Source organism: Temnothorax americanus, unplaced genomic scaffold, assembly GCF_048541705.1.
Source record: "Temnothorax americanus isolate GAGA-0224 unplaced genomic scaffold, ASM4854170v1 Scaffold88, whole genome shotgun sequence".
NCBI lineage: Eukaryota > Metazoa > Arthropoda > Insecta > Hymenoptera > Formicidae > Temnothorax > Temnothorax americanus.
Window position 1 is genome coordinate 122,967 of NW_027509811.1, and position 26,202 is coordinate 149,168.

The 26,202-nt window shown below is 34.7% G+C and overlaps 1 protein-coding gene across 6 annotated transcripts; it reads right to left on the reverse strand.

Moving 5' to 3' along the window:
- Position 1: 1 nt before the first annotated feature.
- Positions 2-25,823, reverse strand: Krz (beta-arrestin protein kurtz). 6 transcript variants are annotated; one of them, XM_077424644.1, is made up of 9 exons: positions 25,607-25,823; positions 12,536-12,746; positions 11,894-12,269; positions 11,363-11,656; positions 10,573-10,710; positions 8,770-8,913; positions 5,725-5,811; positions 5,218-5,364; positions 2-4,592 (listed from the first exon to the last, which is right to left on the reverse strand). In XM_077424644.1, the coding sequence occupies exons 2-9, from the start codon at positions 12,663-12,665 to the stop codon at positions 4,517-4,519; spliced, it is 1,392 nt and encodes a 463-aa protein (XP_077280770.1). In that variant the 5' UTR covers positions 12,666-12,746; positions 25,607-25,823; the 3' UTR covers positions 2-4,516. The 6 variants fall into 6 exon arrangements, with proteins under 6 accessions (XP_077280770.1, XP_077280769.1, XP_077280768.1 ...); XM_077424643.1 differs by lacking the exon at positions 25,607-25,823 and adding an exon at positions 25,286-25,600; XM_077424642.1 differs by lacking the exon at positions 25,607-25,823 and adding an exon at positions 12,910-13,435.
- Between the last annotated feature and the right edge of the window lie 379 nt (positions 25,824-26,202).

The window sequence follows — 26,202 nt, forward strand, 5'->3', positions numbered from 1 at the left end:
GCTTTTTCTCTCTCTCTTCTCTTATGATTTACACGTGTAACAGCTGCAAAGAACCATAACACTTCCTTTTTTATTTGTTCTTCTTTCCTTTGTCTCTAACTTTGTCTCTAACTTATGCCATTTATGTTCACCCAGATAGCCAAATGCTGTGAGTTTGCTGCCATGTTGCCAACAAATTAAGCAACTAATTTTGACAAACTCGGGACAAGGTGAGACAGCATTATGCTTGTCGGGTTGAACTCATATGAATTATATTTCTATTAACAGCAAATTGATTGCAACGTAACAGCATCAATTTGTGAGGGATTTGTGATAGCACGACATGTTGCAGACAACATAACGATAACGTATCAGTATTGCGAACCAATTGCTCTTGAAATTGCGTCAACTGATTGCATGTATAAGCAGTCATGTAGCAGTATTTGTAATGTGTTCTATTTCGATGTCAGCAAATTTACAGCAAATATATGAAAACACATGCAATGCATTAGTTTGCTCAATATGCTCTATCACGCTTGGCTATCTGGGCAGTGTAATTAATTAATTACTGTCCTATATCGCATGATACAATCATTCTGACAATGCATATCCGCATTACGTTACACGGCTCAATCACAACAACTTCCTGTTCACACAGAAATACAATTTCTATTTAAACTGGGATATAAATGAGAGAAATGTGAGTTTCCAGGTGCAAAATGCGTTATATCAAAGAAGCGTAATCGTTTGCCTTTTTTTTCGCAGTGATTCGTTAAATACAGAGGTCCCAAAAAATGTTGCGTTAAAAACTGTAACTCTTAAAGTTGAAATTTTAGAATTTTCTCTTGTCGATAAAGTATTAAGTTAAATGTTTCATATCAATTACATGTAATTAATTACAACATCAAATATGCAACTTACGTACATAATGAAAAAATAATTACAATTTAAATTTGCACGGAAAATAATGAGATCAGACTTTGTGTTACGGTTAAGTTGATAAAGTTTGCGTTCTTCTGTGACACTCTGTATGCGATATGGTCTCCTTGTATTACAAGAAAACAATCTCAATATTAGAATTATAGAGACGGCATCTTTTATTGACTTTATTTATCTCTCTCGGTTTTGTGTGCGGTGTAATTCTCTCTTGTGATTCCAACAATCACAATAAAAACTGTTAACGATCTACCGCTTGCGATCATATAAAAAATATGCACGCGCCCGCGGGCGAATATAAAATATACTCTCAGTATTATAAGCCTGCACATATGCACACTCATACGTATCGGTTAAAACGATAATTCAAGTGTCGACATTCGACATTCGCCGCATCAATCGCAAAAGTTCGTCCCTTAATTAAATAACTACGTTCGTTGAACATGCACGTTTACGAAAATGTTCCTATTTTTTTTTTATTTTTTTTAGTTCAAAAAATTAAGAGATTTTTAAACAAACAGTTATAGTTGGACAGTTAATAATTAAAAGTTACCGTATAAGATTAACTAAAAAAAATATACAGAAGATATATTATATATTTTAAATAATATAATATAATATATATGAACTTTTAATACAATTTGTATTTTAATAATATTTTTGTTAAATTTATATCTGTGTAAAAGAAATTAATAATTTGTCAAGTACTAATAAATTTTTTATACAAAGAATGTATTTATTTCGAAAATCTCTTTAAGTTTAGATTACAGATTTAAATAGACTTTTTTATTTTCGCGAATTTTATACATATGTACTATTAATACCTTTCTCGAGAAGCATTTTCTTTTAGGAAACGGAGATATTGGCTTTGGTATGAGGAAATACGGCCGCATTTTCATCGCTCGTTTAACATTAAACGTGCAAAAAAAAGCGTAGACCACATACTTGATTATTTCGTCTAGATACAGACAGTTCGTAAATGCTAAAGTGATAAAAAATACTATTTTTTTCTTTGCCTCCTACATGTATACATACTCACACACATACGCACGCACGCATACGTGTACAATTTTGTTTGCAGCTTTTGTGATTTTGCAACTTTCACCATTTTAATTAACGTCAATTTATGTTCACTATCAATTTATCTTCGTTGCCAACGTGAACCGTTCATTGTTGACTTCATTTTGTTGTAATTTAAAATTAATATTCAATTGTAAATCTTTCGTTTAAAGAAAATTTGTGATTAAACTTTGAGATGTTTCATATAATTTAAGTTTACATTTTAAAATATAATTTTTCTTTGTATTCTTGATTATTAAAATTTCATAAATAGTAAAAAAAGTAGAATATCATAAAGGCAAGAAAATATATCGTACTATCGTACTAACAATATTAAAAGAAACTTCTAAAATTTAGAAAAGATTTTTTTCTAAAATTTTTATACAAAAGTAGAGATGTAACCATGTGTAACACTATCATCGTAACAATCACCGCGATAACTTTACTTTTGGATGACAAAGTTTATCTGATGATTTTCCTAACTTAATCTTACAGCCAAAATCTTTGTGTCCGACGTTCGACGTTTAATTAGGCAATCAATATCAAACTGCTAATTATTTTAAATACGAGCGAGCCGAGATTATGCGTTTATATATTTCATTGCAAGATGCAAAAATCGAATTTTCGAACAGTCTTGAAAATGTGCAATCGGAGTCGATATTCCCGAATAAACAGTGCTCGTCGTCTTAACTTAATAATTGATTGTAAAATTGGAAACGGGACATGAATCAGATTAATATTACAAATCTTATACAATATTACCAAGTTCTACAAATTATTCATAAATACATCTATGAATTGACATCTGCATTTCGAAACTCCGACTTTCCTTTTTTTTCTGCATATTTTCGTATATCTTGTTTCGTGCATCAAATATAATTAAATTATTGCATTAAACTCTTCTAAATGGGTTTTCTAGAGTTATACTCTTTATATAAAATATTTCTCTCGTTGTGTCGGAAATTAACTATTGTAGTTTTCCATGCCGAAGAAGCGCAATAAATATAAAGTAGCTTTTTTTATCCTACATGGTTTTACGATTAATTATTCTTTATTTATGTTGACAACATAAATTAGATTTTAATTCTGCGAAATTTATACGAGGAGCAAGAAAGCGCTGATCATCCCATTTACGCAAACAATCTTTGCAATGTGCACTAACATATATATTTACTCTGCATTGTTAAAATAAAATTGATAATATCCTGTGCGCTAGTGTAACTTAAAAAACAGTGTACTGGCCATGTTTAAAGAATCGCAATAATGACTTATAAATCTAAAGAATTTCATTCTCGGATTTATGTATATAAATCCTGTATTTAATTAATTGTGAAATAATTTCAATTAATAGATTTAATTGATTTATGTGGTAATTAAATAATATTTTCTGAATTAATCTGTGATTTATATAATTGATTAAATAATTGAATTGATACCAACTTTAAAATTGTAATTTTTGAAAAAGAAGATACCGAATTTTGTAGATTTCATCTGCAATAGATTTTTCTTTTATTGTTAAAAATTTAACGATAAATACATCATTGGCTAGATTCTTGGATGTTCTTCCTAAAATCAGTCTTCTGATCCAGAGCGTAAAAATGGCGACGGTGTTAATGAAAAATTCGTGAATGTTAATTACAAAATCCGCCGCTTTCTCACAAATCAAAATTATCATCTTGATTAAATAAAGAGCATGTGCCACAAAAATGGCTTAATTAATTATTTAGTTATTTCATTTGTTAATTGTTTCATAAATATAATATGTATGTAGGCTAGTTTAAAAACAAACAAGAAAACTGTTTGTTCTTGAGAAACTTCAACTTCCTATATGTATTTTTCATTACTTTCGCGACAATCAATACATTGCAAATCCAAGCGTGTTATTTTTACTGCACGCATAAACGTCTAAAAATGACACATTATAGACAGAAGCTCTTTTTACGTGTTTCTTTATGTTAAATTACGTCATTTAATACGTTTAATCGTATTAAATTAAAAGTTAATGCGTTCAATTGTGTTAAATGACGTGATTTAAAATTTAAACTGGCAAGAAATGTGTAAAAAGAGTTACTTAAAATGTGTTAGCTTCGGCTAAAATGACACACTTGAATTTGCAGTGCAAAAATGACAATTGTTGAAGAAGAAGTTTCTCGATTTCCAATTTACGTTTTTTTTTTTATATTACGCAAAAATCTAAAATTGCACAAAAAATGTGAACAGCTCGAAAAATTTCTCCCTTATATACTTTTTTCTTTTTAATAACTGTTACTCTTTTATCTTTTTCATTAAACTACTGTAGTAAATTTTAATGTGCCAAAACGGTGGAACATCGTTATCGACACTTTGCGTTTAAGGGTAGCAATGATATATCGCAGCAATAAACAGCAATAACGTCGTTGAACACTAATGTCGTTTAAGTTTGTTGCTGCGACATAGCTACTATTGGCATCATTGGCGAAATTGTGCAACTTCCGTCTTGCGTGCGGCATGGTGGCGTCAAAGTCACTTGATCGATACGTGTCAAGGTGTCGGCGGAACACGGTCAAGCTTCTGTTTCGCCTTTCAGCCTCAAACGAGCGAAATCCTCGAAGATTATATCGTCGTCGCCATCTGCCTCCCTGAGAGTAGATAAATCAGAAAATAGTCAGAAGAAAACTGCATTATATACTCTCTAAATCTCATAGTTTTGCCACTAGGTAATATATTAAAGTGATTGCGATAGTTACTCCAAAAAAGAAGGTTTCCACTTTAATTTGAGTATGTAAATACAAGCACTCATAAGGTAAGAATGAATTTTTCACTCAAATTTTTAAAGCGGCTACTCTACCGGAGTAATACGATCTCACTCCAAAGCTATAGTGAATAACGATTCATTAAAAATCAACTGATAAATGACTCTAACTGACAATTTTCCACTCAAAATTGTATAGAAGAGTGCGACATAATTCACTCCTATAGACATTGATCTATTGCACTCAAAAAGAGTGCCCTTTCACTCAAATGTAGTGCGATTTCACTCCAACTTGTAGAGCGCAATTTTACTCTTTCTGAGAATGGCGAATCACTCGAAGTGCACAGGCTCAATTTTCACACGTTTTGAGTGATATTTTACTCTCCGACTTTTAGAAAATATATTTATAATCATTCGTAAAACTTCAAATAAGGTTTTATCGATTTACTAATCACAAATTCATAATTTTTTCAAAAAATGTACTTTTTTCGAAATTGTTTTAAGTTACTCACGCATCCAATTGGATAAGGTTTGTGTCAAGTGGGACTTCCCCGCTTTCAGTTTTGTGCGTAGGGCTTGGTCGAGCTGTGGACGGCACTGGTTCCTCTTCTTCCGGTTTAGGATGCATCAGAATGAAGGGCAGTTCCGCGACTAATTCTCTATTGATCAGAGAGAATATAATAGTAATATTAAATAAAAGTGTTAAATTTGTTATTCTAAAAATTCTTAGAAGAATTTTGAAATTTAAATCTTAGGTTGGTATTAATAGTTGGTATTATAAGTAATGAAAAGAAATTTTTTCAATAAAATATATGAAACTATTTTTATTGATTCAAAAAAAAAGTAACAAAAAATATAAATATATTTCTATAAAAATAACTATTCAGAATCGTTATCTTCGATAAAACAAAAAATATTGCTATTTTTAAGTGCTGCATAAGATAAAAAACGACCCCAGGTAATGAGTGGCGAGAGTTAATAGTCAACGTGTTAAATAGGTAATGACTAATGGCACTTACCCTCCTAGAGCACCGAGGCACAGTTTGACTTTAACTTTGTACTGGACAATTATGCCGAGGTTTTCACGCTGCGCCGGGTCAACCACACTGCGAATTATATTTACTGTTGTCATTATAACGCATTATAAACAATTAATGTAAACGCTACATGAAAGCTCATGCAAAATTAATTGTGTGTAATGGCGTCATGCACAACGATAGAAAGCAACACAGGAAAAAAATTGTAAATTAACTCGATTAGTCGCAAATAGATAGAAACAAGCGGCAATTTATACATTTACAGTACTATTTATTTAAACATTTATATAAAGCAGTAATCACGTACATATCTTTTAGTCAAGCTATTCATACTACAGTTTCGCAGCAAAAAATGAACAATTTCTAATTTGTCCATGCAGGCACAATGCGGTGGCGATGCCATATTTTTACGAGCACAAGCAGGAGGATGGGATTTCGGTTTAAACTTTTTTGCTTTAGGGGTATCTTACATCCTAAATCTCTTGGATCGCAATTTCTTAATCCTTCCGGTACCATTGGAAAATATATGGCCGAGCGAAAGTTCAAAAAGTTTTATTCGGGGCAAAAAGAAGATAACAGAGAAGACAAAGGTTTCTTACTATTGCAAAACAATTAGTTATGTATTCAGGTCGCCGAGTTTAGTTTTACGTAATGCCAAAAGATAAAACGTGCTAAATCTGTCAATGTTACGTGTTTTGTCAGAAAAATAATCAGATTTATTCTTTGAGATGTTGTATGCCAATATTAAATATTAAAATCATAATTCAGATTTAATTTTAGAACCTTGTCAATGTCAGAAAACGTCATGAAGATGGTATCGAAAGAATTAAAATCGGATCTCAGAATCCATGGATTTCAAGATTCGTCGAATTTTAAGATCTTTTAATATTAAAAAATCCTAGGCTGGAAAGCTATTGATCTCAAAATCTCTTCCGTTTATGGACGTCCATGGATCCGGGCCTAAGAAATTCAGGATGCGCGGGAGGAACGATTCCCAAGTGAGTTTGAGTGCAAATCTCACAAAAACAGAAATTACACGTCGTTCGACAATGATTGAGCCAGTCGCTCGCCATCTCGATCGATCGATCGTTGAGAAAAGCTTCGTTGCAGGCAGCCAACATGTATTTTCCGGCCGTTGTGTGGAAAGCGTTGCGCAGGAAAATGAGAAATTCCCAAAGGCGTATTCAGCTGCGCGTTGCGTGCGTAAACGACACGTGTGTAAAAAATACGCCGTCCGCATTCTCACCCCCGCATTTAGCGCTCGTTTGGAAAATTTTCCCGCCCGTGTTGAATTTCAGTGTTTCTCAAACACAACTTTTCCATTTAAATAATTTCTGTTTATGTTTAACTTCGTGGATAATTAATTATTATATACTTGAAGAAATTCTTAAAATAGTTTTTATAATAATTTATAATCATATGTGTCTAAATGATATTCTAATATTACAAAAATTTTCTTGAATTTTTTTTAGAAATATTTTATTAAATTTATTTATTAAATATCTATATATATATTTTTTTAAATTATATACCTATCAAAATTTTCCCATACATATTTACGAAATTCTTACGAGTTGTAGAAATTTTCTCTTATTCCAATAGCAAAGTTCATATAGTATACCTCAATACAAAAATTATATTCCTACAAAACTTTCTATTTTTTTATTTCCCTCTTTTATTAAATAAATATATGTAAGGGAGACCGGAACTCGTTGGCACAAGAGGAAAATTGTTAATGCATTCCGTTTATGTATTTATAGCGAAAGAAATAATGGAAAAGTTATCATAAAATATCTCTTTTATGATATAGGTACTTTCCCAAAAATTTTATATAAATCAAAAAAGTATTACAATAGAAAAAGAGAAAACTCTAATTCAAGAAGTGGCAAGTTTTTCGAGCCTTTCAAAATATCGTATTAATGCTCTTCAGCTTGAAAAGTAAATCAAAGTGACGTATTATTAGTTAAAAGAAAAGTTTCTGTTACTATACGACATGTCATTTTGAGAAACAACAGTAATTTATTGTAAGAAAACGACTGAAATCAAACGCATGTAGGGATGGGGTATGTTGGCTCATATGAAGGCATGCTTATAGCTTGACTTCTTGCCGCGCGCGTGAGACCTGTGTGAGCATGTGATTTGCTACCTACAATGCTGTAGATAGCAGCTAGATATATATTTATATTAATATTTTTACATTGAAGAAAGCTACATCTAAAATAATTTACAATTGTTTTTCTGTAACAGCATTTTGCTATTCGATCACTATAAAATAAAAACAATGGAATAAATTATTGGATCCGCCAGTGAGCATGTGATTTGCTACCTACAACCTACAATGCTGATAGAAACTAGATATATATTTATATTAGTATTTTTATATTGAAGAAAGCTACATCTAAAATAATTTACAATATTGTTTTTCTGTAACAGCATTTTGCTATTCGATCATTATAAAATAACTTTAAAAGATACAATCTTTATCAAGAAGTACATATCTGTTACCCGTTTTGTGTTTCTATTACGTTTTCATTAATTTAACATGGACCTTTGTCGCATAGCCAACTTACCCTACTATCGGGGCAAATTGTCTACAATGCAGCATGTTCGTATTTCACTTATTACAAAGAAACTATACAGTATACAGGAGCGTTCTTGGCATGAAAATGTAAAGAAAGGTTCTCTCTATATATTATATTAGTACTGTTTAATAATGAAAATTAGTTGTTTAAAAACTCAAATGCCAAAATTGTGAAAACGGTGCCAACGAGGCCCGGTCTCCCCTATAACACGTGTTTAAATATTCAATAGTAGAGATCTCTGTCGTTCAACTACTACGCGTCTGTCAAGCTGTTGAAAGTTTAGGAAACACTATATATATGTCAAGCTCCGGAGTCAAACTTTCATAATTTTTGGACATTATCCTTCGCGGCGCTAAATGCGCGACCGAAACGGTACGACGTATCAATGTCTAGACATGTGTCTGCATATGTGTCGCAGGCTCAATTTCAGGCATCGCGTCCTTACAGGGTGCTGGACGCCAAATTGGTGTCCTCGTGTTTGAGTTGGCCGTCGAGGGCGAGGCCCCATTTATCTTTGTTGTTGGCCAGAAGGGGTGTCAAGGTGAACACCTTGCTCAGCGTGAAACCCGGGCCCACCGGGCATCCCTCCCTGACATTTGAACACACAACCAGCATGAGTGTTAACGTGCTGCTATACCTACTTGCGGGCCGAGATCTCGCATCGATCAATTCGCGAAACGTATCGCGATACGCGCACTTTTGACAAGATATTCATCCATAAACTTCTCTTTAACATTTTTAATATTCAATATTAATTTATGCGTGGTGTATTAAAGGAGCAAAAAACGCATTTAGATACAATTTCCAAATAAATTTTCTAGATAAATATAAACACTTTCCAAATAAATTTGTTATCTTTAAATACATAAAAATTGTTTGATGCTAATCAAGATATGAATCGATATCTTGATTATCATCAGAAGTATTATAATATAATGGTTATCACTAAATAAAAATAACAAATAATAAAGATCAAGATATTAATCAATATTTGATTATGATTTGTTATTTTAATTCAGTGATAACTATCATATTATAATACTCCTGCGCATCTAAGCCGAGAGAAGTTTCGCAGAATTTCAATTTTCTACCGAGCATATTATGATTTAATTAAAATATTTAATTAAAATACGGCAGTATGACACGTAAACAAATTATGTTTTTTGTAAAACTCATAAACCTCGTGATAGTACGATATATCAGTTTGTGCCTCACGCTGTGATACAGACTACGATTGCGAAAGACGAGAACAGGACGAGGGCTTCACAATACCTTAGTGCTTAATGAAAGGGTTACGTAGGGTGTGAGACATTTACGGTTACATATTAATGCAGAAAAATTTACTTTTAGAATTCGTAAAATATATTTTAGTACACGGAAAGAAAACAGAATCTAGAAATATATTTAATATGGGAAAGGGGGGAGAGAAAGAAGGAATAATGTGTATAGAGAGAGAGAGAGAGAGAGAGAGAGAGAGAGAGAGAGAGAGAGAGAGAGAGAGGGAGCTTTGCAGAAGAAATGAGACCACCACCGATCGAGATCCATACGTGATTACAGGCCACCGCGTTAAAAATCCCCAGCACAAAATCACCAAGAAAATGCTGCCATTCCATTTTTTACTTTTTTGCATTAATAAAAAAAAGAGAATGAACAAGGAGGCTGGTGACGGTCTTGTCCTTTAATATTTCTTATCAATTTCGTAATTTTTCTTATTAAGATCAACTTATTTTATTAACGAAAAGCAAAGTAGTTGATATCTTGAATAAAAAAGAATTCAACCAAATTTAATTCTTTATTTTATTCTTTTATAAGCAAATTGATTGATTTTTAAATCATATTACTTTATGTGTTTAAAGACTCGATTTTTTGCATATTTTAGTTATAGTAACGACTTTTTTATGTTATAATATCTGAAAGACTATTGAGATTAATGTAATCTAATTTGAAAGCTGTTAAAACGATCTAGTCTAGTATCTCAGCAAATTTTGTCTCTCTCAATAACATTGTAAAGCTATTCTAAAAAGCAATTTGATAGCACACTCTTACTACGCTTCGTCTTTTATGGCACTTGAACACGATGAGTTCCTATAAAATCCGGACATTCGCCATGAGATATCGTAACGATCGTAATCGGCGAACCGTATTCGGCTTCCAGCCTCCGTCATTTCTTTTTTTTCTTCCTTAGTACCCGGCAGAAAAGGTGAGAGAGTAATGAGGGAAACAGCGAGCTCTTTAATCTCGCACTCACATTGTACTAGACGCGAGATTGGTGTCCTCGTGTTTAAGCTGACCGTCTAGAGCAAGACCCCGCTTGTCTTTGTTCTCGGCAAGCGTCGGCCTTAGAGAAAACACCTTACTCAGGGTGAATCCTGGCGCTACCCCTATACTGCCAGTGCAATAATTTTATTTTCCTGCTCGTCACAGTCTTGTTTATTGCATGTTATCGCGCTCCCCCCCCCCCCTCGCCCCACTGTATGCTAAAAAAACTTTGACGCAATTCAAGCTGGTCACCATCGTCAGAGACCCGCCGAGTCTCGAAATCTTATAGATATATATCTAACGATGCTTCGCAAATAGATGCTTAGAGTATGGATCGTTAAAAACGCTAAATTTATTGCCTGAATTATAAACAGTTTTAAATTAGCTTACTGAATTAAAAAACGTTAATTTCCAACTAAGACTATTTATATGATGGCAATTAAAAAGCGGTTTTTGAGAATCTTCGTAACTTATAAATTAAAGAATTTTGTATGTTAAACAATTATTTTCTCTATTTCCTAAAAAAAATTAAATAAAATATTTATTTAAAATCTTTAAGAGTTACACACACACACAGAAATTAAAGCTAAAAAGGCATTTATAACGAAAATTTAACTTTCATGAAATTCACGATTGGTTTTTTCGTCAAAACAGCTTTTTAAATCACATTACCCCGATTTATTACAAATTTTTTGGCGTTTTTTTTTAGATATTATCCAGGGTGCGATATCTTCAATTCTTGATAATGAATGCATGGTAATTAACTAAAGAATACTCACTCGCTCTCGGCCTCGGCGACGGTGCACTTGTATTGCGCCGTGGAGAACAGGCAGATATCCGCGAACTGCCTAACCGACACTTTTATCTTTTTCACAGTCCGGTTGCTATTGTTCGCTATATGCACGTTCACAGCTATGTTTTCGCCGTGATGATAGAGCTCCTTATCGAGGGAGGCTTCTAGATGCAGCTTGTTCGGAGACATCATAAACTCTTTGCTGACTTCCACTGAGGGCTGCTCGCCCTGCTTCGACGGCGCGTACATAATTTTCCTGATCGCCAGCCTCACGCAGCTCCTACGAGTTGAATCAGTTTCAACACTTAATTACGATAAAATAATTAAGACCAGACTAATTTGTTGTTTTAGTAATCAAAATATTAATATTTATATTAAAACAAGAGTTGAGATATTAAGAAAAAAAGTATCTTTGATGTATCTCTCTTTAATAGAGATTTATTTTACTCTAAAGTGAAAAAAAGTTTCTTCTATTTGAAAGAATAATTTCTTTAATTTTGTATATTAAGATTCGTACCGTTTGTGCGGTTTATCATCTTGCGTTTCACCTACGAACGCTTTCAGTTCGTAGTCGACACCGCAGGGTTTGCCGGTGTCACCTGGTGCCGGTTGCAGGGTAACCGAAGCGGGGCAGTGGGGTGGTAACTCGAAGTAAAAGGGGTATGCATTACTGCCCAACTTCTTGATCAATCTCTCCTGCAATCGCGTCAGCTCCCTGGGAGGCTGCGATCCTTGCAGCACTGGATAAATCTGCTCTGCCGCTAGATAGAGATCCTTACGAAAAGTCAGCCCGAGAACGTCCAGGTCCTCCCTGCCGTACTTGAATGCCGCGAGAACGTGACCGAACACTTTTCTATCCTTTATGTAGTCAGGATCGATCAAGACAACCCCGTCTATAAAATTATAAAAATATCTTTTAACATGAAATTCCTAAGAAAATGCTTAATTGCATAAAATCGTTATATTATGATACTATGATATTATGATATTGTAATATTATGATATTATGATGTTATGATACTATAATATTATGATACTATGATATTATGATGCTATGATATTATGATATATGTATACATGTGACATAATATACATAAATTAAGAATCTATGCATTGTTCTTGTTTGAAAACGCGTGGACTAATTATGATAAATACGTGCCAATAGGATCGACATGTGTGATGTGATCGACGAAATCTCTCTTGCCAAGATAAACCGTGATCTTGCCATTGAGACTGGACTTCTTGAAGACACGTGTGGCTCGTTTGCTGACACTGTCTATAGTGTCCATCGTGGTGATCTCGGGGCCCACGTTGGCCCCTAACTCATTTGAGTCCTCAGTGTCCGAGAAGTCCGATTCCGAGCTCTCCCACTGCCGACAGAAATTATTTGCTAAGAAGTCATTAACAAAACAATTTATTAATAATTGTAAAATCACATATTTTGGAATTATCTCTTTAATATCATAAAATTATAGAATTGTAAAATTTTATTTTTCTTTTGTTAGAGAGTTTGACTATTAATTCTAAATTTACCTGCTCTATCATATTCTCCCCTAATTCTCTCATTAATGCAGGTACTTTTGTTTAATTATCAGCTTATTTAGAGTAATTATAAAAATTATACCGTATCTTTAACACTTAATATAATCAGAATTTAATCTTTAATTAATTTAAATTATTTGTAACTTAATTTAATTATATTATATAATTGTTATATATATAGCACAAAACTTTTATAATTTTTCGTCCTTCTTATCATAAATTTCACGTTTAACGGTTTATTGTGCACAAACTAAGTTCTGCAAAACAACGTTAATCCGATGTGTCTTTCTGGAAAAATAGCGTATATTGCATTTCACGGATCCACAACTTTGTGTGCACAAATTTACATTCTTCTTTATTTCGCTGCTGTGGTAAACTGGTCGCTCTGAATTGAAATTACGTCGAAATGCGAGCGCGGTGAAAGATGGCGGAGCACTTCGGGACAACGCCGAGCTTGCACTGAACTGCTCCAGCAAATAGATGTCAATTTCAATCGGCGCTCGTATAATACTTAATACGATAATGCTCGTACAATAATTTGTACTCACGGGATTTACACACACCGCGTGCCGGTATCGGTTACAGATAGATACACCGAGTGGCCAATTGTAATACGAGATGGATTTATACTTTATACCGCGTGCTATTCAAATAAAACACGAGAGAGAGAAAGAGAAAGAGGGAAATATTCTAGAAAATAGCTTTTATAAAATTTTTTGAAAATTTAGATTGGATTTTGCTTTGTTTACCGTGCAGACAGACATCAATTTTTACATTTCCCGAAAGTATCAAGGTATTAAAAAAAAGTTTGCTCTTAAATAAAGTTTACTTTCAATTAATTGAAAAGTGAGCTCGTATTACCAATTTACACTTCTCAAGCTTAATTCCAGTCTTAACAATTTTCCCATTAAATTACTGATCAAATTTTCTTTGAGAGAAAATCGATACTACTACATTCATTAAGGCAGAGAAAGGTGAATTTCATGAGATATTTACTTCTATTTAATTTGCTGGCTGCTCAAAACTATTTTGCTATGTAGGATTTGTCATTTATTAGAAGAATACCTAGTGTGGTGGATTTTATATTTTATTCTTTTCTATATTTATTTAAGAAATTATTCTTAATTTCTATTATTATTTTTGTTTAAGTATTCTCTATCAAGTGTTTATTTATTTTTTTAAGAAACGACTTATTATATTTGATTAATTAATTAAGAAAATATTTCTTTCTTTCCTTTTTCTCTTTCCTTTATAATATTTTAATATATATTATATACAAAAAAATATTTAAAAAATATTTTATTATTTAATTTGTTGTATATTTTGGCGAATATTTAACTGAGAAAGAGACGGAGAACGTTGTTTTTCTGTAACGCCATATATAATCGAAAGTATGCGAGAATATAAGATCGTGCTGGATATCTAATGTCGATGAAACGGGTCAGCGGAAAGGAATAGGGAACTTGCGTACATATATTTGACGTCATTATGCCAAATGTTATCTCGGAGCACCGAAAATATATGTTTCTTTATCAATCTGCGCGCCATAATCAGCGTCTCCAACTACGTATCATGAAGATAACATGAAGATTAGGCGCGGGACAAATTTCATCTATTTTGAGACTCGCTTATTCCACGCGGAAACATGAAATATTATTACATCAAATAATTAAAGTTTTATTAAACATCAAATATAAATCAAGCTAAAATATTGGAATAACATTTATATAGTACGCTGAATATTTTAAATATCAAAGAAGGAATGAGATAACGCAAAATGTCAGTCTTTCATCCTCTCATTTGGAATCCCCATTCGTCAATTGATGTCCGCGAATTCTGACCGAATAATCCTTTTGAACGATTCAGGGCAAATTTTGCATCCTGGGTCAACGGACGGAAGCTTACGATTCATTTGACGTCATTCGCATGGTTATCTGCGGTCTGGTATATAAATGTCTGAGCAGGCATTCTCGCGGTCGTTATCGCGATCCTCCATAAATCAAACAATCGTGAAAAAACCAATTACGCCCAGAAACACAAACCAATCGGTAAACTTCATTTATTTTAATAAAGTGGCTGTTTATTCGGCGATGTTATGAGATACCAAATAATAAAGTAAGATTAATTAACTGAAGTTAAATATTTTATACCCAGTAAATATAGTATATTTGCATAAGATATTTTATTAATATTTATTTGATAATTTCAATTTATTTTTCTCATTTTGCCAAGTAATTGGAAAATAAATCGAAATTCGCAGAGAAAGTTATTCAATTCGCAAACGTTTCACTCTGCCCATTTCAATCGCGTTCAATTCCCTTTGCGTTTAATTCGGTTTTAAGAGGGTTGAAATGAAGGCTAAAAAGAGCACAGATTAATTCATTCAGTGCATATTGCGCTGCACATTGCACGTCAGACGCAATCATTGCCCTCCCGTTTTTTCCCGTCGCGAAGCTCTCACGTCGAGACGAGAGTGTCAGTCAGTTTACGGATACGGGGCCCAATTATTCTTTTCGTTTCGCAGATAATCCGTTATATTGTTTAACGAGCTTTCATCGCGATTTCGGAGCCTGATTGCGCTTTTGATGGCAAATAAACGACATGGAGGCGTATATAATATTATACGAACGATGGCGTTGCATTCTAAGTCGCCTGTAGTTTAGCGCGCACTTATACCTGTTACAGTGATTCTATAACCGGCGCGAAACTACCGGGAATCATACTATTCAATCGCCGTTGACGTCATTATTCTGTATACACAGGGTGGCCCGTGTATACACCAGGATTCGCGCCGTGTGTAGCTCGTCTGAATCTGACCGGGGAAAACTGGATTATTCAGAAGCTACGTTATACTGTTTCCATTATTCAGGGCGCGTCGAGACACACACTACAATAAAATCCTTTAATTCCAACGTACGATCGATTCTTCCTTAAATGAATCTGATAAATCGCTATTTAATATGATAATATATTAAACGTTTCTAAATTAAGAAAATAAAGGAAACATTTAAAATAGTCGGAATGGAAAGAATCTAAATGAATCTTCACGGAGACAAAATTAATTTTAGCATTATTAAAATTAGTCAAAAAAATTGGCGCTGCGACTTTTTGACACCCTGTATGTGACTATAAACGCGAAGCGAACGATACGAACGTTTGGTTTTCGTACCTCAAAATGTTCGGCAGGTCTTGATCCCGCCGGAAATAACTTATTTACGCGAGGCACTAATTGCTCAACAAAAAGTTTATCCTGCATGTTCTGTTTGTCAATAACATGGACCGTGTTCCGTTTATTTTAAATTTTAATTTTGACACAATAACTCATTCTTCGTTTTGCTTTACAATTGTTCCGTTTATCTATTTATAGCGAAAGAAATAATGGAAAAGTTATCATAAAATATCTCTTTTATGATATAGGTACTTTTCCAAAAATTTTATATAAATCAAAAAAGTATTACAATAAAAAAAGAGAAAACCCTAATTCAAGAAGTGGCAAGTTTTTCGAGCCTTTCAAAATATCGTATTAATGCTCTTCAGCTTGAAAAGTAAATCAAAGTGACGTATTATTAGTTAAAAGAAAAGTTTCTGTTACTATACGACATGTCATTTTGAGAAACAACAGTAATTTATTGTAATAAAACGACTGAAATCAAACGCATGTAGGGATGGGGTATGTTGGCTCATATGAAGGCATGCTTATAGCTTGACTTCTTGCCGCGCGCGTGAGACCTGTGTGAGCATGTGATTTGCTACCTACAATGCTGTAGATAGCAGCTAGATTTATATTAATATTTTTACATTGAAGAAAGCTACATCTAAAATAATTTACAATTGTTTTTCTGTAACAGCATTTTGCTATTCGATCATTATAAAATAAAAACAATGGAATAAATTATTGGATCCGCCAGTGCGTAGATAAAAATAATAATCGAGATTAAGCGACCCAACTGGCCAATTTTTATTTATTCGTCTCACAACGTTTCGACCCTGATTGGGTCCTTCTCAAGTGAGATTATACAAAATTACGCAACAATATCATTCGTCGCGAGACGTTGCGCTCAAACCACATCATGCGAACGCCACGCTAGAACGAATAAAATGTCCATATAAGTATGTCAGATATAAATTATGAAAAAGTGGAAAACATATCGCAAGTACATCGTGAGAACTTACGCATATTAAGTGCGTCAAAAGAACAAAATAACAAGTTTCTGAGAGCCGCCAAGCAAATTCCGGAGAGAAAATGACTGTCCATCTTCTCCACTGGCTCGATTCCATGCCATATTCAAAGTCACAATGATAAATGCCAATTACAATAAGACGTGTTCCGAAAGTAAGGAATAACAAACTAGATCATAAACAATACAACAGAAACAGATCCGAACTCTATCACTTATTATACCGCGCCTCAATGACACGATCGTATATCGCGGGCAAATTCTCCGTATTCTTCTGGAGGTTTACAGTGTATTTATTCTTTTTAATGAAAAACATTTCAGAAATCTCACTTTTTCTGAAATGTTTCTCACTATACAGGATTTTCGGATTTTGCCAATCAAAATCGTGGTTTTGAGTGACGCGTTCTCGGGACGCTACATCAATTATTTCTCGAATCACCCGTTTAAATATAAAATTAACATTATAAGGAATTTAGTGGATAGGGCGATTTTACTCTCAGATAATCGGTTTCACTCTAATAACATTTCAACAGTTAAAAAAATACTTTTAAACAACTGTTTTCCGATTGATGTTGTCAATAAATACATTAATGTCCGTCGAGACGAGCTAACAAAAAAATTGAATAATCCGATTAACTGGAGTGCAGACTTGCAAGAAAGGGGAGGTGTAACGATACCGTATGTCGAAGGCCTTAGTGCAAATATTGAGCGTACAATGAGGGAAAGTGCTGTGAAAGGTGTCAAATTTAAAACACTTTTAACGATTCCGAGGAAGCTAAATTGTGTAATTAAGAAAGGAAAGGACAAATTACAACCTTATACAGGCAGACTAATATTGTATATAAGTTAGATTGTGTTAATTGTGACTCTTGTTACGTCGGACAAACAAAGAGACACCTAGAGACTCGCATAAAAAAACATCGGAGCGATGTAAAAAAACACGTAGATAATCATTCGGTTGTAACTAAACACCGTCTCACTCAAAACCACGATTTTGATTGGCAAAATCCGAAAATCCTGTATAGTGAGAGACATTTCAGAAAAAGAGAGATTTTTGAAATGTTTTTCATTAAAAAGAATAAATACACTGTAAACCTCCAGAAGGATACGGAGAATTTGCCCGCGATATACGATCGTGTCATTGAGGCGGTATAATAAGTGATAAAGTTCGGATCTGTTTCTGTTGTATTGTTTATGATCAGGTTTGTTATTCCTTACTTTCGGAACACGTCTTATTGTAATTGGCATTTATCATTGTGACTTTGAATATGGCATGGAATCGAGCCAGTGGAGATAATGGAGATATCATATTAGTACTGTTTAATCGTGAAAATTAGTTGTTTAAAAACTCAAATGCCGAAATTGTGAAAACGGTGCCAACGAGCCCCGGTCTCCCCTATCGTTAACGTGGTGAAAAGATTTTTATGATTTTTATAGAACGATTCCTTACAATATCAGACTAAGTAAACTTTTAATTAATTTCAATATCCGCTACATAGGTTTAAAATTGGTGAAGAAAATGTTTCCTTCTAACTGTATATTAATGCTCGATATTTCTTCTCGGATTTTCCCGGTAGTATAAATGGGAAATTCTGTAGTCGACGGGAAATTCTGCAGGAAATTTTCGCACACGTGAGGGCTGATAAACGAGCCGCTATATTACACAATTTATTAGCTATTATCGGACATATTGCGTGTGCGGGCCATGTTGCAAGCTTCTGCGTCGCGCGAGCTTTTGATGGGATGGTATACAATAAGTGATAAAGCTACGCTGTAGTAGAATATACGCATATCCTATTATTTTGCAATTTGTCACTTCAAAATTACAAAGCAACGAAATATCGGGAAACCTTTCAAAATTTATGAAAAAGTAAAAAGCGACTTAAAGAACCTCGCCCAAAATGAGCCATTGGCGCACAACATTGAATCATATGCCATTTTGTAGGTATTGTTGTATACATTATTAGAAAAATAAGTTTAGATTCTGGGACGGTAGGCGGTTATATAACCGGTTCAATTACCAGTCTTAATACAGTTAATACCTATATTCATTATTATCTTCACCGTTATAATTGTCAGAAAATAATATGAAAATATCTTCAATATGCTCCGATGTAGCTTGATTCTTGCGTTTGAGTGTTTTTTTTTCTTTCAGCCAAAAGTAAACCGGCCGCAGAATTGACTTAGCCAATAAGTTTGTTCGTTACCGCCGTCACCACAGAAAAGTTTCCTGAGAGCAAGGAAGTCTAAACGATAAAAAATATATTATTTTTTATAAAGTTAGTAATATAATATTTGAGTTAAATAGTGTAAAGCTTTTAGTGCCAATTATAGCTAATATTACATATGGTAATGTGCTAAATTCACGCTCCAGAAAATATACTTTCTCATGTTTTTGACCTGTGAGACTATGGTATTATTATTTCTACCAACCTCCTCTACAAATGCATATAGAAGTTAAGTGTTCATAGAGCCCAAAACCCCTTATACAATGGGCGGGGTTTTTTTTTACTTATATATTTTCTCTCAGATTTATTAAATAGTTATAAAATCTTATTCAGTCTATAATTGATAACATTTATTATTATGAATATAATTTGTTTAATTTATTAGACATTGTGTGTATTGGAAAACTGTGTTAATTTAATGATTAAATATTATTATGGAAAGAATTTTATTATAGTAATATTTTATATTATAATACTAGCTGACCCGGCGAACTTCGTACCGCCTAACCTCCCTCCCTCCCTCCCTCCCGCCCTCTTTCTCCTGCTCCCTCTCCTTCTCCCTCTCCCTCTCCCTCTCCCTCTCCCTCCCTCTCTCCCTCGCTGGAAAATTTCGTCTCTTTCTCCCTCTCTCTCTCTCTCTCTCTCCCCCCTCTCCCTCCCTATTTCCTGAAAAATTAAAGAAATTAGAAAAACCGGTTTCCAGAATATCGGTAACAAAAAACTATACAGCCTATAGCACTCCCCGGGAAATTCTACCCCTATTTCATATACAACACTTTCAAAATCTGTCCAGCCGTTCTTGAGTTATAGGGTCCGTTCCGTTTCACGCATGATGCGCGCATTGTCTATAGTAAACGTTACGTATGCTATAGATAAATGCGCGCATATGCGTGAAACGGAACGGACCCATAAATGGTGTAACTAACCCGACTTTGTTTTATATATATAGATATATAATCAAAAATTTGTTTAAATTCTATAATATTTAACTACAATGTAATGTCAATAAACTTAATTCTCTTTTCAGAAAACAATTTTATTAATAAAAATTGACACAGGAAATTGATATATAGAAATACATTTCTACCAATATCAATAAAGATAAATTTATCTACTAATAGATTTTATCAATAGTTATCTTCGATGATTGACTCTCTGGTCGTCGATTCGAAAATGATAACAGTGAATCCCCGTTTGCTGCTTATATCCGAGTGCGTATATAAATATGTAATTGGTAACTATCAAATGTCTCGTCAAGGTTAGCAGGTAAGCACTGTTGTTCCCAATAGTTTTACAACGACTTCCAAGTATCCTCAACAGAAGTTCTGTGCTCGGAGAATCGTATATATAAAATAATAATTGAATTAATACTTCATATACACTCGATTTCCTCGCTCGTGTGTTTGACGTACAATTAAAAATAATTAAATTCAATAATTATCGATTTGCTGTCCATAAACTGTCGAAGTTTCAAAAAAGTTTCCCCGAAAGCCGTTAATACAAAATCAACGTTTTACATGACAATCTAATAATCGAAGAAAATTTCCGATATCGCGTGGCGAATAAACCGACTCGAGTTTCAAGGAGATTTGATCTGTGTTTAATGAGCTAAATTTTTTTAAACGTTGCCTCGAAGAGGCGACCACATCGACAGGGACGAGGGACGCTTAACGAAGTTAGCGTATAATTCTGCGTGATTAAACTATCCCAGATTAAGTTAAGGCTCTCGCGACTTCGCAGAATACAAATATCGATCCGAGAGAGTCGCCGCGTGAACTTCGACCGCTCCCCTTCCCCGTCTGTAGCCTCCAGTTGGAATTTTTAACGGTGGAAAAAAAATGCACGGCAACAGTAAATTGGAAAAACATCTCGTAAAACATAACGCTAATGAATAAATGTAAAGATAAAAGTTTACGAGATTATTCGTTAAAAATATATGGATATATAAATAAATTATCTGATTTTAAGAATATTATACATATAAAAGTACATAGATGGTAATTTTAGAAATCATTACTGTAAATTAAACAAATAATTTATCATAAATTTTACTGTATTGTAATTAATGTTGCTATTAGCTTTTTTATTAGTACAGTAAATATGATACAAATGCTAGCGCGGTATATTTTCCATATTTTTTTTTTTATTTCAAAATGCAGTTACGCAAATAAAACTCGGCAATTAATTACAAGAGCAACTAATTTGCGGCACGACAAACTGTTGCATCTCTCATTCATAGCGTATAATAAACGCATTTATTGAGTAGAATAAAATCGATAAGTAGAGTTGGCTGGGATGCGGCGTCGTGTTTACGTATTGTGGAAATCGCATTAAATGCTTCATTTAATCGCTATATCTTTGGCAATACGACTATTGATCATCGATAGCGTCAAGGACGAACGCGGCGATGCAACTCATGATAATGAGCGGCGAAAAGAAAAGCGCGATTCATATTTATATTTGGCCCTTGCATATACAAGATATACATTCATCACGCTGCAAATATGCCATCCGTGCGTCGCATCCTCTCTTTTAATTAGAGATATAAATAAAGATATAATGACACAGAAGAGAAAGATACGCGATGAATATATTCACAGATGCAGAAATACAGAATTTATAAATTATGTGGAGAAATATAAAATTTATAAATTAAAGAGGAAAAAGTATTATTAAAAGTATATAAAAAGTATAAAGTATTATAATGAAATGTTAAAATGCGCCGTAAAAACGATAAGTTAAAGGAATAAAAAATTAATTGGAAAAATACGAAACAATACTTCATAATTTTATTGCTTCGTTTATAGCGACATAGTAATGATCTAAAGTTTTATGTAATGGCTTATGTAATGATAAAATCACCTCATAATAACGATCCGCGACGTAATCTTCATGTTTCTTTCACAAAAATAATTTTAAAGCTATCTTTACATTTCTTCGATTTAATACAACGTTGCATATCAAATTTAACGACTCATAATGATGTTTTATTTCCATCAATCAATCATGTATATCTGTCATTATTTATTTCTCTTACCGTGTTAAAAGAGAGAAATAAGGCATTTAAGTCGTGGGAGAAAATGAAATGCGGGTTAAAATTCCCAGAAGTGCATCTATCGCTTTCTTTGCGTTTCTCCGAAAAAGAAGAGAGCTTATCACGACGGTATTTGTCAACGTCAGCGCGCGCTCGGGGCCTTTTTTACTCGGGCGTTCACCGGGCGGCGTTTCGTCGACGCCCGACGGTCGACGAGAGTCGCGTGAGTATCGCCGATTCTGGGAGCGAACGCGTCGATGCGCATCTTCCGTCCGTCGTCGGCGCGTGCAATTATAACGTCGCGTGGTGAAAAGCGACGGTGAAAAGCGGAGAATATCGATCGGCGCGATAGACGAGGCGGCCTGTCGAGCTGTATACGTATACGTTCGATTTTCGATACATCGGGTCAGAAACCACACAATTGTGGATGCAACTACATTGATGATGTCTCGCCTGATAACGGGGTAAACGTATATCTCCCCAGTTCCCCATCTCCCCCTACGTTAGCGTGCTCTCTTTCAGAGGAAGAGAAAATCTACTCGATCGTATCGATAACGATAATCGCGGGCCGCATCGCTCGTGTCGACGCGACGGCTTTTATAAATGAGTATTTTCGGGGCGAGTGTGTATATGCCGGCCCCGCATATAAATTCATGCCCGCATAAATAAATGCGTTTGCAAGAATTACGATACTGGCAATGATAATAAAATTCATAATGATAGCGATAGAGTCAAATTACGTGGTCAGCGTTATATCGCTATTTACGACGCTATAATCAAAAGCATCATCGTTCAAAGTACTTTACTAAAGACCGACAAACAAATCGATATTGCTAACGCGCGAATAAATAACAGAACAAAAGTACAGTTAAATAGTAAATACTATAATTGAAATAATAACGAGAGAATCGCGTAACGAAATTCTAGCAATTAACTGTCAATTAGATATGCAATTAATTATTACCTAATGCAGATTGTTATATAAAGAGAACGCAAACTATGGGCATATTAAGAGAATTAATATTACGTAATTAACGCAGAAGTGAAAAAACAAGGGAAACAGGCGAGCTCTTTAAGCGACGGATCGCACAGCAATTAATGATATAAGCAATCTTCGGGACCTGCTGTGATGACAGATAGAATTCCTTCTCGACACACTTCTTAGCACAATCGCGTGTACAGAACGTTTCCAAATCAGCAAACGAATGAAATGCGTCATACTGATATTCTATTATCTATATTTTCTGTATTTATTTACTGATAATAAAATTTTAAAATTCATAAAACTTCTAAATGCATTCGGTAAAGCTCACGGGATTTCTTTTGTTTTTTTTTTATGATGAGTTTGTTCGTATCATTTGGATGTGTGACAAATTATTATTGTTGTAATGTTATAAACAATTGTTACTGGTTTAGACGCTTTTTAAAATACAGCTTTTAGAATAAAGACCCAATCAAACAGGTTGTTTTCACAGACGCTTAAAAAAATATAAATCGATCAATTACACAGAATAGATAGAACGCAATATGGTATTTTTTAGTTTAAACTTGAGTTGCTACAGAGCTCGCTTGCTTTTTTTGCTTTTCACTTTTGAGTTAATTACGTAAGATTAATTATCTTAATATGTCCGCAGTTTACAGTCTCTTTATATATTACTCTGCATTAAGTAATAATTAATTGAATACCTAATTGACATTTAATTGCGAGGATTTCGTTACGCAAATTCTCTCGTTATTATTTAAATTCGTATTTATTATTTGATTCTACTTTTGTTTCATCTTATCTTATTCGCATTAGTGATATTTAATTGATTTCTTTTCACGTTTATTTTATGCAGCTACGCATAAATTCGTCTAAATTCTGTTTCGATTCTAGAACGTTTGACTTTGGAAACGTATATACAGGGTGTTTCCTAAGTAAGTACAAAAAAATTGAAAGGGATATTCCGTGGCTATAGAAAGAAAAGGTCGAATAAACATATGTCCTAAACTGTTTTGTTTTCAAAATATAAACTTATCCATACGTACGCCCTTGGTGGATCCAAAAATGTTTCACCGGTACTGGAAAATGATTCTTAGTACCACAAGTACGCATACCAAATTTGAATGAAATATCTTCAACCGTCTTCCAGATGTTCAAAACTTTCTTTTTTTTTCTTCTTTCTACAACTTTGACACCCTGTATAACGTTTCTACTTATAAAACTTCAGAGATATTTGAAAGAAAGATTTTTCTTATTTTTAACGACAGTCTCGTTTTTCAAAAATCAGATTTTCTCTAAACGTTTCCAAGTTTAAGGTATAAATTTAAATTAAACAGGCTAACCTGACACTTTTTCACTCATCTTTCTCCCCTTTTTTTATAGATACGCATATTAGAGACGTATACGATTGCAAATAATTATGAAAGAAGGAACAGGATTCCAGACTTACGGCAGTCTGTTTACGAGCGAGCACATACTTCGTGTGCAAGATAACTCCGGTTTTTCGGAGTCGCAGGAATTTCCGGAATTCCGGCTGGCTGGCGTTTCGTCGAAATGACTCAAAGGAGGAGGATCGGGGACGATACGGTCCGCTCCTATTTCTTTTCTCGCGCGTGGAATCAAAGTCAGATCCTTTTTTTTCGGTACAACGTGATAAATGTATCCGAATGGGAACAATGATAAAATTTCAGAGCCCGAATCTTCGCGCGAGCGTCACACGCGCATTTCCGCGAGGATGAGATCGCATTGCATGCGATCGTGCGATGCGAGACGACAGACGACGAGTAATAACGGTCGGTTTCGCGGGGGGAAGCAGAGAAGCTGAAAAAGAGAGCAAGAGTCCCGAGGGAATTAATTCCTCGCCAGGATGCCGGGCGAGAACCTCCCCGGCGCGGCGCGGCGCGGCGCGAGCGTGTGTGCCGGATCCGTCCTCTTACGACCTTACCTAAGGTCCCGCTGCGTGATCGTCCGCGTCGCGCGAGGCCCACACCCTCTCTTCAGGTGCTCCACCGGAGCTGTCACTGTCGCCGCGTCGCGACGCGTCGCGACGGCGCGACGCTTGCCCACGCGACCACCCTCCGGCGACCCTCAACCCCGCAGCACTTGTGCGTGCGTGCGTGCAGCACGACGGCGGCCACCACCGTCTCGGTTATAGGGTAATTATCGCGGAGAGAGTCTCGCGCACGAAAGAGAACGACTTGGCTTGGCTGGCCCGCCCGACTGCTCGTCACACTCTCGTCAGTCGGAAACGCGCATCGCGACCTACCGTGATTGCCGTGATTACTGAACCGGAGCTGCGAGCACGTCGCCACGACCAGAAAACCAGTGTCTACGGCGAGCGTGCGAGCTCCGGTTCAGAGGAAAGTCCCTATATTTCCTTTGAACGGCACTTGCCTAGAACGCCAGACAGGGTAACTTGGATTTGTCCCTGGAGTTTCGAATGAAAGAAATTCGAATATGGGAGCGGAGAAAAGGGATTGTGAGAAATCAGAGAAATTAACGAGTCCGGACTCCGAATAGGAACGGTCGTGTTGTCATCCTCGCTCTTGACTGGATTTTTACCTCTAGTTTTATCTTTGCCCTGGAGTCCCTGGACAGATGATTTCAGACGTTCGGAATGCCGGATAAACAGAAAGTCACTAGCAGAACATATGGTTTTTGCTCCATACATTACTATTTGAAAAAACACTTAAGCCATTTGAATTGAAATAAGTGAACACGTTTGGAGCAAAAATTCGAGTGAAAGAATAATTATGAAAAGCAAGTAAAAAGATTATCTTGGATTCTTTCCTGTGTGTGAAATCTAAATTGATAATTTAAAATATATGTTTGCTGTGCCTTTTCATTAAATTATTCTTTACA